The sequence below is a fragment of the Drosophila nasuta genome, chromosome 2L, assembly GCF_023558535.2.
Source record: "Drosophila nasuta strain 15112-1781.00 chromosome 2L, ASM2355853v1, whole genome shotgun sequence".
NCBI lineage: Eukaryota > Metazoa > Arthropoda > Insecta > Diptera > Drosophilidae > Drosophila > Drosophila nasuta.
Genome location: NC_083455.1, coordinates 10,115,117 through 10,131,305, shown reverse-complemented (window position 1 = coordinate 10,131,305; position 16,189 = coordinate 10,115,117). Strand labels below are relative to the sequence as shown.

General features: G+C 33.2%; 2 protein-coding genes across 6 annotated transcripts in view; one reads left to right on the top strand and one right to left on the bottom strand.

Annotated features, from left to right (window-relative positions):
* LOC132786284 (neurogenic protein mastermind) overlaps positions 1-16,189 on the bottom strand; it is a 123,134-nt gene that overhangs the window by 29,021 nt on the left and 77,924 nt on the right. The window lies entirely within an intron of this gene.
* On the top strand, positions 731-2,373 carry LOC132798771 (fibrinogen-like protein 1). The gene is made up of 3 exons (XM_060810743.1): positions 731-866; positions 936-2,061; positions 2,131-2,373. Exons 2-3 carry the CDS (start codon positions 1,064-1,066, stop codon positions 2,249-2,251), a joined length of 1,119 nt encoding a protein of 372 aa, XP_060666726.1. The 5' UTR covers positions 731-866; positions 936-1,063; the 3' UTR covers positions 2,252-2,373.

The following is a 16,189-nucleotide window of genomic DNA, read 5'->3' as shown; positions in this document are numbered from 1 at the left end:
CCATGTCTGTCTGTCCGTCTGTTCGTATGAACACCTAGATCTCAGAGACTATAAGAGATAGAGCTATAATTTTTTTCACAGCATTTGATATGTTTGAACCCAGATCAAGTTTGTTTAAAATTTTTGCCACACCCACTTCCGCCCCCGCAAATCAATAAAATCTAATAACAAGCGTAATATTCAAGCTACAGCTGCGAATTTTGGTGGTTACAATAATAATAATATAATAATATAATAATAATAAAGTATTTTATTTGATTGCGATCAGATAAAAATTGTGGAAGTTATTAAAGAAATACTTTTGTATGGGCAAAAACGCCTACTTACTAGAGGTCTTAGAGGTTTTTTGACTGACAATCTGGTATATTGTGCCGTCTATGGTATATTTTGAACGTGTGTGTACTATCTTGATATACTAAACATATATTTCGGTATATTTTTAGTATTTTCGCAGTATTTTTTGGTATATTTTGAGAATAATACCGCAATATTTAGCTTTTATTCAAAATGGGTAGCGGGTATCTCACAGTCGAGCACACTCGACTGTAACTTTCTAACTTGTTATTTTTTGGAATTTAAAAAAAATCGCAGACAATCATCCGACATTGAAATCTCTTCTTCCGACAGAGAATCTAGGCCGAGACTCTAGGTTATCATTACTTGACCTCTCTCGTTCAGATCTATTGAGCGGAGTCCACATCCGCTTCATATTTTCAATGACTTTAACGAAATAACTAAATTCAGTTCCAAATTCATTTTGTTTGCGGGCAGTCGAAACATTTAAAATGTGCAGAATAAAATTTAACGGAGTTTTCTTACTGATGGTCCTTCAAATATTCTTGGTGGCTACAACAACTGGAGATGAAGTGAGATCAAAGACATAATACTAAGAAGAATAAAGAGTGATTAAAGTGTATACCTTTTCTTCTTATCAGACGTATGAATCAGACCAAAAAACTGTAAAGCCTTTGCTTGATATTATTAGACAGGTCAGAAATGAGTTAGAACAAAGTGAAACTAAGGAAAAGCAGATAAGTGAATTAAATGCTGATCTTATGGAAAAATGGAGGCAAATCTATTAAATGAGTACAAAAACAAAGTAATCAAAGGGGAAAACGATTTGCAATTGTGTCAAAATAAAGTTGATAAATCTGATTTTGAAATTAATTCACAACATAATATTATTCTTAAATTAAAAGAACAACTAACAGATAAATCCACATACTTAGAAAATTGTCAAGTTCAATTAAAATCTCTTAATTCTAAATTAATTGAAAAAGATGAAAATATAAAGAGATTGAGTGAGAATATTAAAAATAACACAGAACATCAGAAAACACTTGAATTGGAATTAGAGAAGAGTAAATCTATAGTAATAAAGCATGAACATGATATTCAGTTATGTCGTTCAGAAATCAACAAATTAAATAGGACATCAGAGAACATTAGAGAAGAACAGAAAAATATTCAATTGAAATTAAAAGATGCTGAAACTAAGCTAATAGATAAAGTAAAGGAAAATCAGTTATGTCAATCTGCACTTCATAAATTAAGTCCCACAACATGTCTCCCTTTCGGAGATTATTCAGGAGTTAATCAACTCAACGTCTCTGGCATAGGTTTATTCGATGTTTTGTGCGATAGTCAGTTAGCTGGACCTGGATGGATTGTAATACAACAACGAGTTGGGGGAAATGAGAATTTCAATAGGGATTGGGCAACGTATCGCAAAGGTTTCGGTTCTTTTGAAAGTGATTTCTTTCTTGGATTAGAGAAATTACATCGTATCACGAGCTTGCAGCATTTCGAACTTTACATACATTTGGTTGATGAGAATGACAATACCTTCAATGCTCGTTATGACGGCTTCAAAATATCTGATGAAGATAATGGATATGCACTGAGTTTGGGAAATTTAATTTCAACTCCTTTTGGGGATGGCATGAGAAACACTGAAAACATGAAATTCTCAACATTCGATCACGACAACGACAACGATGATGATGATAATTGTGCAATCATATATGAAAGTGGCTGGTGGTACAATTATTGTAATACTTGGTAAATATTGCAAATTTTTATTTTCGAAGGAATGCACATAATTATAGATTTTTGTTGTTTCTTATGCAGTCATTTAAATGCACAATATGGGCCAGATCTATGTTGGTGGGACGATTATAACAATTATATTTTATTTAAAGAAGTTAAGATGCTAATTCGTCCCAAAGAAGATGAAGAAGTGATAAACTGAAAAGCTGAAATTCCCATATTTGACTCAATTATATAATCATTTATATACTTGTATAATTGGTGCATTAAGAAATTGCGTTCTGAAAAATAAAACGATCGACTATTTCATGCAGCTATTTATTTATTGAATGGAAATATTTCAGCTTTTATTACATTTACGTATTATTAATATGCAAACAGCAAATTTTATAGAAATTTAAAGTACAAATGATTTATAAAAGTAATTATACCCGCTACCCATAGGGTAAAAGGGTATTATAACTTTGTGACGGCAGGAAATGTATGCAACAGGTAGAACGAGGCATCTCCGACCCTATAAAGTATATATATTCTTGATCAGCGTCAACAGCCGAGACGATCTAGTCCGTCTGTCCGTATGAACACCTAGATCTCAGAGACTTTAAGAGATAGACCTATTATTTTCTTCGACAGCATTTGTTATGTTTGCACGCAGATCAAGTTTGTTTCAAATTTTTGCCACGCCCACTTCCGCCCCCGCATATCAAAAAAATCGAATGACAAGTGTAATTTGAAAGCTAGAGCTACAAATTTTGGTGTATACTATAATTACTATAGCAGTTGGGATTCCTGAAAATTTGGTTGCGATCAGGTAAAAATTGTGGAAGTTATTAAAGAAATGCATTTGTATGGGCAAAAACGCCTACTTACTAGGGGTCTTAGATGCTTTGGCTGACAATCTGGCACATTGTGCCGTTTATGGTATATTTTGAATGGTGTACTATATCGATATACCAAACATACCATTTGGTATATTTTTTAGTACTTTTGTAGTATTTTCGGTATATTTTGAAAATAATACCAGAATATTTTGCTTTTACTCAAAATAGGTAGCGGGTATCTCACTCTTACTTGTTGATAATTGTTCTTATACTAGCATATACATCTCTCTTTCAATTTAAATGCACAACTTGTTTTTCGCAATTTTATTTTTCAGCATCACATTTTCCCAACAAACAGTTTGACAAGCACTGCAGTTGCGTGGCTCCCTCTCTTTCTCATTCTTTCATTCACTTTGCTGCCGTTGTTGTTGCATTATTTTTATTTTCTATGCAAATTTAATTAAACGGACGTATTTGCCATTGCTAATGTTTAGTTTGTAAACCGAACTGCAGCATAAGCAAGAGCGAGACAAAAATATTGTGGAGCAGTGGCGAGTTAATTAAGTTGAGCCAAAGCTGCGTACGTTGTAGAGGAGGAGGTGTGGAGAAGAGAAGAGGGGCAACAGAAAAAAAGGCAAAAGGGTTAACCAGCTGAACTCAAACAGTTGTTAGCTTTGCATTAAATTGAATTATGATGGCAAGTGCAGAGCACCCTGTATGTATGTCTCTTTAGCTTGGACTCTCTGCACGTCTGTTCCTCTCGCTCTTCCTCTTCATCTCTGTCTGCCGCTCTGTCAATGGTAAAGTAAGGTAATTCGATATGATGCCGCTTTAAATATTCTCTTTGCGCTCTGTTGTAGCTGCCAAATTAATTACAGAGCGCTGCACCAAAACGGATGAACGGATTGATGGAGCTGCAAGCGGTTCCAGTGAAGAAAAGCGGAGAGATCTGCTTGCTGTCAGACAAAACCAACAAACGGAATGCTTGAGCTTTGCAAGAGCGGCGACTCAAGAGAGAGAGCGAGAGAGCGAGAGCAGCTACGCCCTTTGCTAGCCGGATTTCCACTTCAAATAAATCAAAGGCGATGCTCGACTTGCAGTTAAGCATTAAAAAATTCTACACTCTTTTCGCCTTGTTGATTCACCTGCTCTGCATTTACAGGGTATGCGAGCAGTTCATACTGTGCATTAGACGAGAAGCAAATGCGGAAAGTGGCTTTGGTTTCATCATTTAAACTTGATTTAGCAAGTTCTCGATCTGTTTTTTTGGGGTATAGAATCTTCTGATTTATCTGCTGACTGCTTTTTCTTCTACACACAGCTGCTGCCACATCCTTTGTCCGCTAAGCCTTTGTCTACGCTTTATATTTAACAAAAAAAATATATTGCCGATCAAAAAATGAGGCGTTGACAATGCAAACAATAAACACAAAAGACGTTCGCAGGCTGTGAGTCGACAAATAAAGAGGACAATTATTACAGCAATGAGTTATTAAGTTAAACAACTATTATAAGAAAAACAGTACTATACCCATGAAAATTGTGAAATTAAAATTTTATCAATTAAACTAAAAATTTAAAACGTCTTTGAAGAATTATAATCTAAAATACTAAAAATTCAAAGAAAAATATTGTATTTACTTTAATATAATTTAAGAAAAAAGAACTTTACATTAAAAAAGCATATGAAGCTGTTGCTTATCCTGAAATGCAATCCACAATGATCCACAATCCATAGCAAATCACAATCAAGTTTCTCTTCTCTTTAACTTCACACCTTTCCACAATGCGTTCTCATTAAAATAGTCGACCGCCATCATTCATTTACATACACACACGTATACACCCATACTACATGCATATGCATGTGTTTCGTTTTGTATTAAAGGCGTATCGAAAGCTCTCTTTTCGCGAAGCCGCGCTCAGTTATTTCGAGCTTGTTCTTTGCCGGTTTCTCTCGTTGTTGGGTTGTACTCGCTAGCAAGTATTTTCCAATTCTTGTGCAAAACGCAACTTGAAATTAAATGCGCAGTAAATTACGCAATTTTATGCTTCGTTAAGTTTTGCTTGATTGTTTTTTTTTTGTGTCTTTCAGATTTCCTTTCTTTGCCCTATCAAAAGAACTGCAAATGAAAGACAAACAACAACGACATTTTTGACAGGCATTGCATTAATTGCGCATAGAGGAGCTGCTCAATCATGCTCACAATAATAATCATGCTGCTTTCTACCCTGCAAGAGAAACAAAAACAACTTCAAAGCTTCGCTGCTGCACTTCTTTGCAGTCTCTCTATCTCTCTTTTTTGCTCTCGCTTTGTGGTCCTACCCCAATAATGTAACGGGCAACAACATTACCGCAGGGTAACAGAAGCTGCTGCTGCTGCAGTTGCACTCGGAGACCAAAAAGACTTGCATAACAAATTCTTAATTGTGCAACAGACTCGCAATGCTCTCCGTCTCTCGCTCTCACTCACGCACACTGGCTCTCTCTCTTTCGCATGCAATCTCCGTTCACATTGAAAACTTGTCCGTCGTTGTCGCCCTGCAGCTTTATTGCGGAAATATGTCAACGCTGTTGCTTGCTGTCGTTGTCGTTGTCGTTGTCGTTGTAGTTATAGCTCTTGTTCTTTGTTTTGAAGTTGAAGTTTGCTGGCTGCGGTTGGTTTAGGAGAGCTTCACATACACACACACACACGTGCACAGCGACATAAAAGCATGTCACGCATAGCGTAATTTCATGTGACGTAAATACGTAAATGCAAAAATATGTTAAAACTGACGTAGATGAAAACAACAAGCACAACAACAACGTGTACAGTTGCTGTTGCGCTCGCTTTGACTGCAGGGTGGAGGATGCTAACGATATGGGAACTCTTCTAAGCAGTGCAAAGCAGCGCTAGAAAAGTGTAATGCAAGAAAGGATAAGCAGTTGGGATTGTCATTTAATTGAAATATTCAATGGAGCATTGGATAATTATTAAAATACTATTCATTAGTAAAATTAGTGAAGAGAAGGAACATTTGACCCATTTTAAAGCAAAAGCATAATCACATATCATACAATTACAGAACAATAAAACTAATTATGTACATACAGTAAACCAAGTAAGCACACAAAAAAAGGTATGCAAAAATTACCTATCAGCAAATGGGCAGCACTGGAGGTATAATCAAACCACAACACCCATTATGCAGATTGGCAACATGTGAATCACGCATGCAATACTTATCGCTGTCAACCTACAACGGTTTACGGTATAATAAACTGGAGTAGCGACAACACAGCAGAATAACAACAATAGCAATTGTAACTTAGCGTGAGAACTTTGCAGGCAGCCAAGAAGCAGTTTTCTGCGTTAAGCAGTGCGACTGAAACAGGAATAGTCAAATTTCTATGGGCTGCACTGCAGGAAAAGCTACTGGGCAGCACTGTAGCCAAGCAGTTTAGCTGATCTAGGCTGGCCAGTGGCCACTTGTGAGAAATACTGCCAGTCATCATAATGGCACTGCTTTACACATGTAATCGTATACTCAATATGCATGCAAAGAGTTTGTTGACAAATCGCACACGCTGCTTTGCCTCCCTTCTACTCCCTTGCCACACCGTTTAGCTATCCAAGCAAGTACAGTTACCATAATGACGAAATATGAGCATAAAACGAGGCAGTAAACAACACAATGCGAAGAAGGCAACAAAAGAAAACCAATTGAAAACTTGGTATAATTTCCGACATGTCACATTGCTGCCAACTTCAACTTAACGGCAATTCTCCGCACACAAACAAAAAAAAATTATTATTATTGCCGAGTTGTAAAGTAAACACAGTAAGTTGTTCAATTAAGTTGAATGGCGGCGCACAAGAAATAACCGAATAAAAGGGAGTGATGGAGAGGGGGAAAGAGGGGATTTGAAGGAGCATCTATTGAGACAGTGTTAAGAGAGAGAGAGAGAGAAAGAAGGAGAGATTTAAGATTGTTTTGTATTTTATTTCTTATTAAATATTACAGTCATTTAAGCTTTAAAGTGAATTGAATATAATTACAAAATTAAAAGATATCAAATGAATAAAGATATTTGAGTAGAAGAATATAAGAGAAAATGAGAAAATTTCTTAAAGATGATATTAATTTCAGTCTATACTTTTGCTTAGATAAGTTGAACTTTATAAGAATGCAACAAAATATGCAAGTTTACATTTTAATCGTTTTTATTATATTCATTTTACATTTTAAATAAATAAAGAGCAAATACATTAAAATTGAATAGTATTTTTTGTAATATATTTTCTTTTTGTTTTTATATAATTCCATGATCGATTAAAATAAAATATATTAAATAAATGATTTCACTTTACAGGTGAATCGAAAAAAACACTCAAATAGCATTGCATAAGGTGTAAAATAAATTTGTTGAATCGCATATAAAATGATTGCGACTCAATTGAGGGAGGTGCGACAAGAGAGAGAAAGAGAGAGAGGAGAGTAACTGAGCGGATAGAGAGGGGGAGGGGCAGGAAGCTTTAAGTCTTATCAAAGCAATGCGGGGCCAAAAAGTTGAGGAGTCAAGCAAAGGTCTCAGCTATTTTTAAAGCGCCGTTAAAACAAAACAAAAGCAACAAAGCCACAAAACGAAGACGAAGAAGAAGAAGAGAACAACAAATGGAGCACGCAAATATTGAATGAAGAAAGAATGAAATAAAAAAAAAAGTGCACAAGTTTTGGAAATACAATATATATAAAATATTTATAACGTACATAGATACAAACATACATACTACTTCATATATAGTATAGTATTTTCATAGGATGCGTCACTTTCTTTTCGGTTGGGGTCAACGAACCCAATATAAACGGACTTCACGACTCCAAAACTCGTAGTTGACTCTATGAGTAATAAACGGGGCCGCAAATACTGAACGACTAAAAAGCGCCTCATTGGCAAATATTTGCATTCATTTCGAGGCGGACGCACGCCGCTAACAACAACAACAACAACAAGAACACGAGCAACAACAAAAATAATAACAATAACACACACACACAAAAAAAGAACATAAACAAGAACCTTAAGTTATGGGCAGCGAAGTCGAGCATTTGATTCACTTACCAAAGTGACAAATGAAGGTATTGGAATATGAATAAAAAAAATTAATTTGTGAAAAATTAATTTCAAAATTCTTAAGAGATTAAGAAATGTAAAAATAAATAAATATTTTAATTGAAGAAAATAAATAATGAAAACATTTTAAAAATTAATACAAAAAAAAAATAAAAAATATATATATATATTTATATGTATATATATGGAATATGAAAATATTAGAAAAAAAAATAAATTTGAGAAAATTTAATTTCAAAATTCTTAAAAACAATGTTCTAGAAATGTAAAATTAAAAAATATTTTAATTGAAGAAAATAAATAATGAAAACATTTTAAAAATGAATACAAAAACAAATATATGTATCGAATATGAAAATATTGCTCAAAAAAATAAATTTGAGAAAAATTCATTGCAAAATTCTTAAGAAAAAATGTTCAAGAAATGTAAAAATAAATAAAACCTTTTGAATAGAAAAACTATATATGTCGAATTGTAAAATAAAAAATATATATAAATCTAAATTAAGCGCAATTATATAAAACTACACATCTGAATATTGAGATCTTTTAAAAATAAAATTAAAAATGAATAAATAATGAAGAAACTTTAACATTTCTATTTAGGAAATAGTTTAGCAATTTCTCTGATTTTTACAACAATTAATACTCTAATGGCTTAACATATTTCGTCACTACAGTATAATACCCTTAGGACATAGAGTATGCGCAAATTTGAAAATGCAATAAGGAAATGCGCTTTGGGTTCGGCAACTGGACATGTTTATGTTATGTTATGTGGAGGCCTCTCTCGATTTGTGCCAAATAAGCAGAAACAAAAACACACACAAAATACGCTGATAAATTGCTCATTCTTAACTTCTGCTTAACAAGTGCGTGTGTGGGCTGCAAAAGGGGTGGCAACGAATACGAGATACCCTACAGATATGTAATAGAGCAAGAGGTAAGCAAACTTTTAAAAATTATTATAATCTTCAATATAATAATTAACAAGTTGCATAACTTTTGTATTTATCCTACGATTGTGCTGAAATTTTCGTATATTTTTACTATGTAATCTTTAATTTAATAAACTTGTAAAGTTGCATAACTTTTTTACTTGTGTAACGATTGTGCGGAAATTTTCAGAATATCTCGAATAGAGCATTTACAATGTCGTGTTGTTTCCTAAACATTTCTCAAATAAACTCCGATGTGATATCAACACTTCTGCGGGCCTCGTTAAGATTTTTACAGGAATTGTTAGTGGTCGAGACTTTTGGCTATAAAGAAGAAGAAGCAAACAAGATCTAGCACAACAGCAATTGCCTGCATTAAAGTGTTGAATGCTTTCTCAGAATGCGCGTCTGCAGTTGGTCATTCTACTTCTTCTTCTTCTTCTTCGTCTAGTACTTCTTCTTCATTTTATTCTGCTGTGGAAATGGGGCAATTACGTTTTTTGTGGCTCGTAAACAGAATGTATGCCAGAATTTGGTATTTTGAAACAAGCATTGCAAGTTTGTCCGAATTGCCTGTCCTTAGAAATGGACAACGACAATAAAAGTAAGAAAGGAAGATAGGCAGAGAGAGAGAGACGGAGAGACAGCTAGAAAGAGAAAGAGAGCTAGACGCGCCCAGCAAATACCTCAATAAAAATGAAATGTGCCTGATGAAAGTGCTGGGAAATTAAATGGAATTGCATTAGGTGATTAAATGCGATTAACTGCACACACTCGTCACTCTTCACTCTCTATCTCTCCTTCTCTTTCTCTCGCATTGCGATGCTAAAAATGCACAGCGAATGAAAGTAAGTGAAAGTGAAGGGTTAATCAAACAGTTGCAGAGATTTGTTCGATGGGAAATAAGCCATCAAATTATAGTCTGCCTTGAATTATATGCATTCAAAAAATATTATTTCCTTTAACAGTGATTTCTACTTTTGTCTTCTTCAATAAATTGAAAAGTGCAACTCTTTGGCGTAAGTCATTGGATTATAATAAGATATATGTGTAGATAAAGATCTTTTTAAATCTTTAAATAATAGCTAAAAATAATTCATTTCATAATTTCAACAATTAGCTGTTGAAAGTGATATATTTCAACTACCTCTAAGCTATAATACTTATGTATTTATAAATATTTGCAGCTTTCCATCTTAAGCAGATAGATATGAGCTAATCGTAGGAGATAAATAAATGAATTGGTACAGATAGAAATAAAAAAAAACAATTGGTTGAAAAAGGAGTGAGCTTAATTAGTTGACTATTAAAGTAGCTCACATCAGATTTGCATTTCTAAATATTTTGTTCACTCCTGTTTTTTTTTTTTGATTAATAAAGAAACTTTGTTTTTCTTTATAAATATTTGACTAAATTGTAGATTTGATTGTAGTTTTCTGTTTAAATAAAATGAGTTTTTCTACCGGAAAACTCTTTGGCTTTAGTCAATACTATTGCAGATAAACAAACAAGTAAAAAGTTATACTCGAGTGTGCTCGACCATAAAGTACCCGCTAATCATTTTGAATAAAAACAAATAAGAGCGGTATTTTTCTTAAAATATACCAAATTAATATGTTACAAAAATACTGAAATATACCAAAGGTTATATACAGTATATTGATATATTACTAAAGTGAGGTATTATTCTTAAAATATACCAAATTAATATGCTACAAAAATACTAAAAGACTATACATAGTATATTGATATATTACTAAAGTGCGGAATTATACTTAAAATGTACAATATTGATATACAACAAAAATACTAAAATATACTAAAGTTATTTTTAGTATATTGATATATCACTAAATTCAAAATATACCAGAATGTCAGTCAAAGCAACTAAATCCCATAAAAAGAAACAGATTTTCCCATACAAAAGAATTTCTTCAATAACTTCTACAATTGTGCTCTGAAAAAGTCGAAATTAGTATACATAAAAGTTGTATAAAAAGTTCAGCTAAATTTAGGGAATATTTCGTAATTTACAACTATTGTTTTCCAGCAGTTCTTTCCGCTCTTCTATAATGGAATAGTTTAACATAAAATTGGGACCATCTAATTTGCAGATAAAGTAGTGAATAAATAAATACAGTAAATAGCAATAGCTGTACATTAATTAACCATTGGTGACTGTTGACAAGAGTTTTGTGGCTAAAGCCGAGATGCGATTACAATTCCAATTCCAAAGCAAACTCTTCGCCCTTGTCAGTTGGATTGTCACAGAAAAAGAGATTAATCTGCTGTGTAAATATGCCGCACGTATTTTAGCACCCACAGATTTTTGGCAGTTGACCCCTCGAACCCTCGATCCCTTGACCGTCGACAACTGTGACCAAAAGTCAGCTTAGAGAACAGTAGAGAACAGAACAGTAAACGAAGTGAAGAGAGCAATTTCTTAATGTTTGTCCGTTGGTGACCGCAATTAATTTTCATTACAAGGCAATAAGCAAAATTAAACACGAATCAAGTAGTAGATAAAAGTGAGGGAGGGAGAGAGAATAACAGAGAAAACTGTCAGTTGTGGAATCGCAGAACGTGTTGACATTAACAATTTATATTGCGAGCGAGTTCTTTGCTCTGATTCTGCAACTTACGCTCATATTAATCATACGACATGGAGGCTGTCCGCAAGACAAATGCGTAAACGTTTAAGGCTGCTTACCTGTAATGAAAGAGAGAAATAAAAAGACAATTAGTTTGCTGTTTTAGTGCGTTTTAATTACAATTATATTAGAAGCAAGTCAAATACAATTAAAGTTAAGTAAGGTAGAAAAATTGTATGGGAAAAACTATTTAAAAATTGTATTCGCAATTAAGAAATAAATTAGCCATTTTAATGAATAAATCGAAGCGTAAATAGGAACTACCTTACTCTTAGAGACACTCGCTACACACAAAAACATACTTAACCCTGAAAGTCAAACAAAAATAATATAAATAAAGCACACAAAACATTCACAAACAAGCAAATAGCATAAACTGAATGTCTATTTTTAAACTGTTTGAAATCAAATTGAGTGATTTGAATGGTCTCTCTCCCTCTCCCTCTCTCTTTCGTTTATTCAAGAAATTAGTCATACTCATTTTGAGTATATTCATGAATGTGTACTGAGTATGTTTTTATTTCTCTGCTTGATTGCCAAAAATAAATCATTGAATTTAAATATAACTGCGTGAACTTGAACAAATCTCCAGTTGGCTCATGGACAAACTATTTTCTTGTGATTGCGCTGTGATTGATAGCGGCAAAGGGTGTGCTCAATCAACTTGATTGAAATTGATTGTCAAGCATATAAAAAGGAGTTGAATTTGCAACGAGATTGAGAATATAATGGTTTGAATTTTATCGATTGAAATTTGATTTAATTGATTGACTTGTCTGTCATCAATCAGCATGATTGAACGCTATTAGTTTAATTTGGTAATTATATTAGTTTATGGATGTAAAGAAATTGATCTAAAACCTTAAATTAACTTAATTTTCCTAAATGAAAAGTATTCAATCATGTTAATTGACAGCAGAAAAGCAGAAAATACAAATAAAACCACGATAAAGTTTGTTGAAAGAAGTATTGACAAGCTTAATGAGTAATTTCAATGACTCCATACAAGATATTAGACATATTAGTGATCGATTATCGATTTAAGATCAAGCTGAAGTTTTATGAAAACATGAAAAAGTTGTGCTCAATCAACATGATTGAATGATGTCAAGCAAATTAAATATGGGTTGAATTTATCAGACTTTTGACCTTGAGAAGCATATGATTGTGATAAAAGCCTGTTGATTGACTTGCCGGCTGTCAATCATCATGATTGAAAGCTGTTAACCTAGAAGATGTGGAAGTTTAATACATTAATTTGTAATACGTCAAATAATTTACTTGATTTCCGTAAATTTTATTCTTGGCTTATGTCAATCAACATGATTGAACGCTATTAACTTAGTATTTCAAATATATTAAATCAATCAAGTGGCATTCCAACACGTAATAATTATAATAAAATAAACTTAAGAAAGGAAAGTAAAGATAAGCTGATTGATCAATCAATCAACATGAGTGAATGATATGAATTTAAAAGCTATTGATGAACAACTTAAGAGCAAGCTGAAGTTTAGTGAATAAACTAAAGAGAAACTGTTAAAGTAATCTTGTGAAAATCAGCTTAATTGATGGCTTGAAAGGTTAAGAATGAATTGAGCTGCGTATTAGCTTAGAATTCATCATCAGCAACTGATTGCTTTGAGTTCAATCAAGTTACTGCTGCTGCTTGTCGTAACATTAAGTGAACTGTCGATTGACCGATTGACTTCCTTGTTTATTATATTGCCAATATCGGTCAATGGCAAAAGTGTCAATGCCATTGAACTGCAGATTGATAAAGACAACTGAAGAGAGAGAGGAGAGAGAAAGAGTGAGTGAGCATTGCTTGATTAGATACAGTTGACACACGCATTTTTGTTGGCCAAGTTCGAGCAAGTTGGCCAAGAGTTATCGCAGTTCATGTCCTGACAAGTTCAATGAACCGCATTGCGAAAGCAACGACAACTCAATTCATTGAATTTAGTTTCGCGGTTCTAAAAGCTACTTAACCGCACAATATTTTGACTGCCTGAATGAATGACTGACTAACTGACTGCTTGACTGTTTTGTTCCCTCTCAAAAAACAACGAAAAACATGCTTCACTTTTTCCTTCTTTTTCGCCTTCGGAAATAGTTATATTTTTATGCGTTGACGTCATCTCAAGTACACGACGACAACGACAACTACGAAGCTGAAGCTAAAGCTGGAAACTAGTAAAACTGAAACCGAAAGACCTTCTGTCCGCCTTTCTGTCCGTCCGTCCGTCCGTCTGTCCGTCCGTCCGTCGCTCTTGGACTGGTTTACTTTACTTTGGGCCGTTGCTTCGCTTCAATTCGCTTAACTATTCGGTCCGCTATTACCAACTGCCTACTACTGTATATATTTTATATGTTATGTATTTTACTCTTTGCTCCTCTCTTGTTTTTCCTAGTTTTCGTTTTTTTTTTCGTTTGCTGGTCTCACGTCAATGGCTTATTGCTTTGTGGCAGCAATTTCTTGAGTTCCTGTTCGATTGCTTTAATTGCGGCCACGTCATTTTTTCGGTTAACACTCTCGCTTGTGTGAGTGTGAGTGTGTGTGTGTGTGTGTTGCCCACCTACTCAACTGTCAGTCAGAATCAATACAAGTGGGCCCAAAAGTACGAGGAGGTGATAAGAGGAGACGCGACCCTTTAATGATAATTGGGAATTGTCGTGAAATTATTTGTGGCCCTTCTCGAAGCAAGCTACGTAACTTTAATAATCTGTAATTTTATTGTGTGACTGATTGATTACCTGATTGACTGATTGACAGAGAGCAGTTAATAATCATAATAATGTTTTCAATTATTCATTATAGTAAATACATTAATTTAATAGTTAGTCTGCTTCAATTTTATACTTTTTTTACGGTTTCTATATTTTAAATTAAAATTACAATAATTGAATTCATATTAATAACTTTAATGCGAAAATAAAAAGTTTTTATTTTATCATATTTATATAAAATATTAATGACTAAAATCAAAGAAAATTGTAACTATTTATATCAAATTGTAAAATACATAATATAAATATGATAAAAAAATGATTAAAATCAGAAAACACTTCAACTTTTCATATTTTTAATCAATATTAAATTTATTAATTGAGTGTATCACACAATTAATTAATAGTTTTCTTTTTATTCAATTGTATTCGAAACAAATTATTCCAAGGAATAAATTTATTCACATTAAAGTTGATTTTATTTCTTATTTTAATAAGTATTCTAAAATAACTTAAGAATGTGTGGGTATTAAAATTGAATTTTATGTAATATCAAATTTTATAATAATATAACAGTTATTATATAATTTTAATCTAGAGTTAACTTCAAACAAATAAGTTTGCTGATAATATGATAAAACATATCAACTTTTCTGTTTCAACCTTTGTGATTTTTTACTGCTGCAATATTTAAAATGAAATCAAATTTGCTGAGAACTTAAGTAAATTTATTATTATTAATTATTATTTTTTTTTTATTAAAAATTACTGCAAATTCAGTATTATTAATGTATTATTAATATCTCTTTTTTTTTTAAATATAATTATAGTATTTTTGTTATTATGAAAATATAATGATTATTTTTTAATTATAATCGAGAGTTTTTTAGAGTGAGGTTTATGTAGAGTTCGATTATTTCTCCTTATTATTTTTTCCTTATTATTTTTTTTGCTTATCATTTTATGGACATATTTTAGCGCCTCTAATTCTGTGTCACTAAGGATAACAATATGAAGTAAATTTTGGAAAAATGCATATTTATTTTGAATATCTATTCATTAGCGAACACAGTGGCTGTTTAATTTGCTCATCACAGTGAGTTTGGAGGGAATCCCTGCGTTGGCAGCTGTGGGCAAACTCATTTGTCCCCATTTATAGCACTTTTCTCTGGCGATAAATCAACGCTGGACACACACACACACACAAACACACTGTAACCCTCTCCTCCCCCTTTATCTTGTTTGCCTACCAAACACGCATGTGATGAGCAGAGAGAGAGAGGGTAATAGAAGAGGGAGGAGAAGGAGAGGAGAGTGAGCTCATTGGGAGGTCCTTTTTGCTTTATTTCTATTCGGCTGGCGTTGTGGTAATTTAATAAATTGTTCATTTATCACTGACATGAGAGGGTTTTATTGGAGCATGTCCTTGCTGCCTTGTCCTCCCCCCTCTCTCTCTCTCTATAGAGTACCGCTAGTCTATTATCCTGTCTCAGTGGAAATGTTCTCTGTGATTGCTCTGCCTTTATTTTTTTGGTTGTTATTTGTCGACATTCTGCAATTAATTTCATATTTTGTTTGTTCAAAGTTCCGTTCGTTTCTTTATTGCGTGAAGCAGTTGCACGTGCCACAAACTTGCGGCCACTTTAATTGCGGCAAGTGAACGATTAGCCGTCTAATGACACAACACTGAGTATCCCAACTTCTTATCGGTCACATAACGACCTCAAATGGAGGGTAAACTTTTACAGCATAATCAATATTTTCCATCATCAAAGTGAACTTTCTTTATTTAAGTTAAAACATATTGGATGGGTGTAGAAATTGCTTATTCAAAAAATACAGAGTACCCACAAAACTATCTAAGAATGGATGAGAATAGTT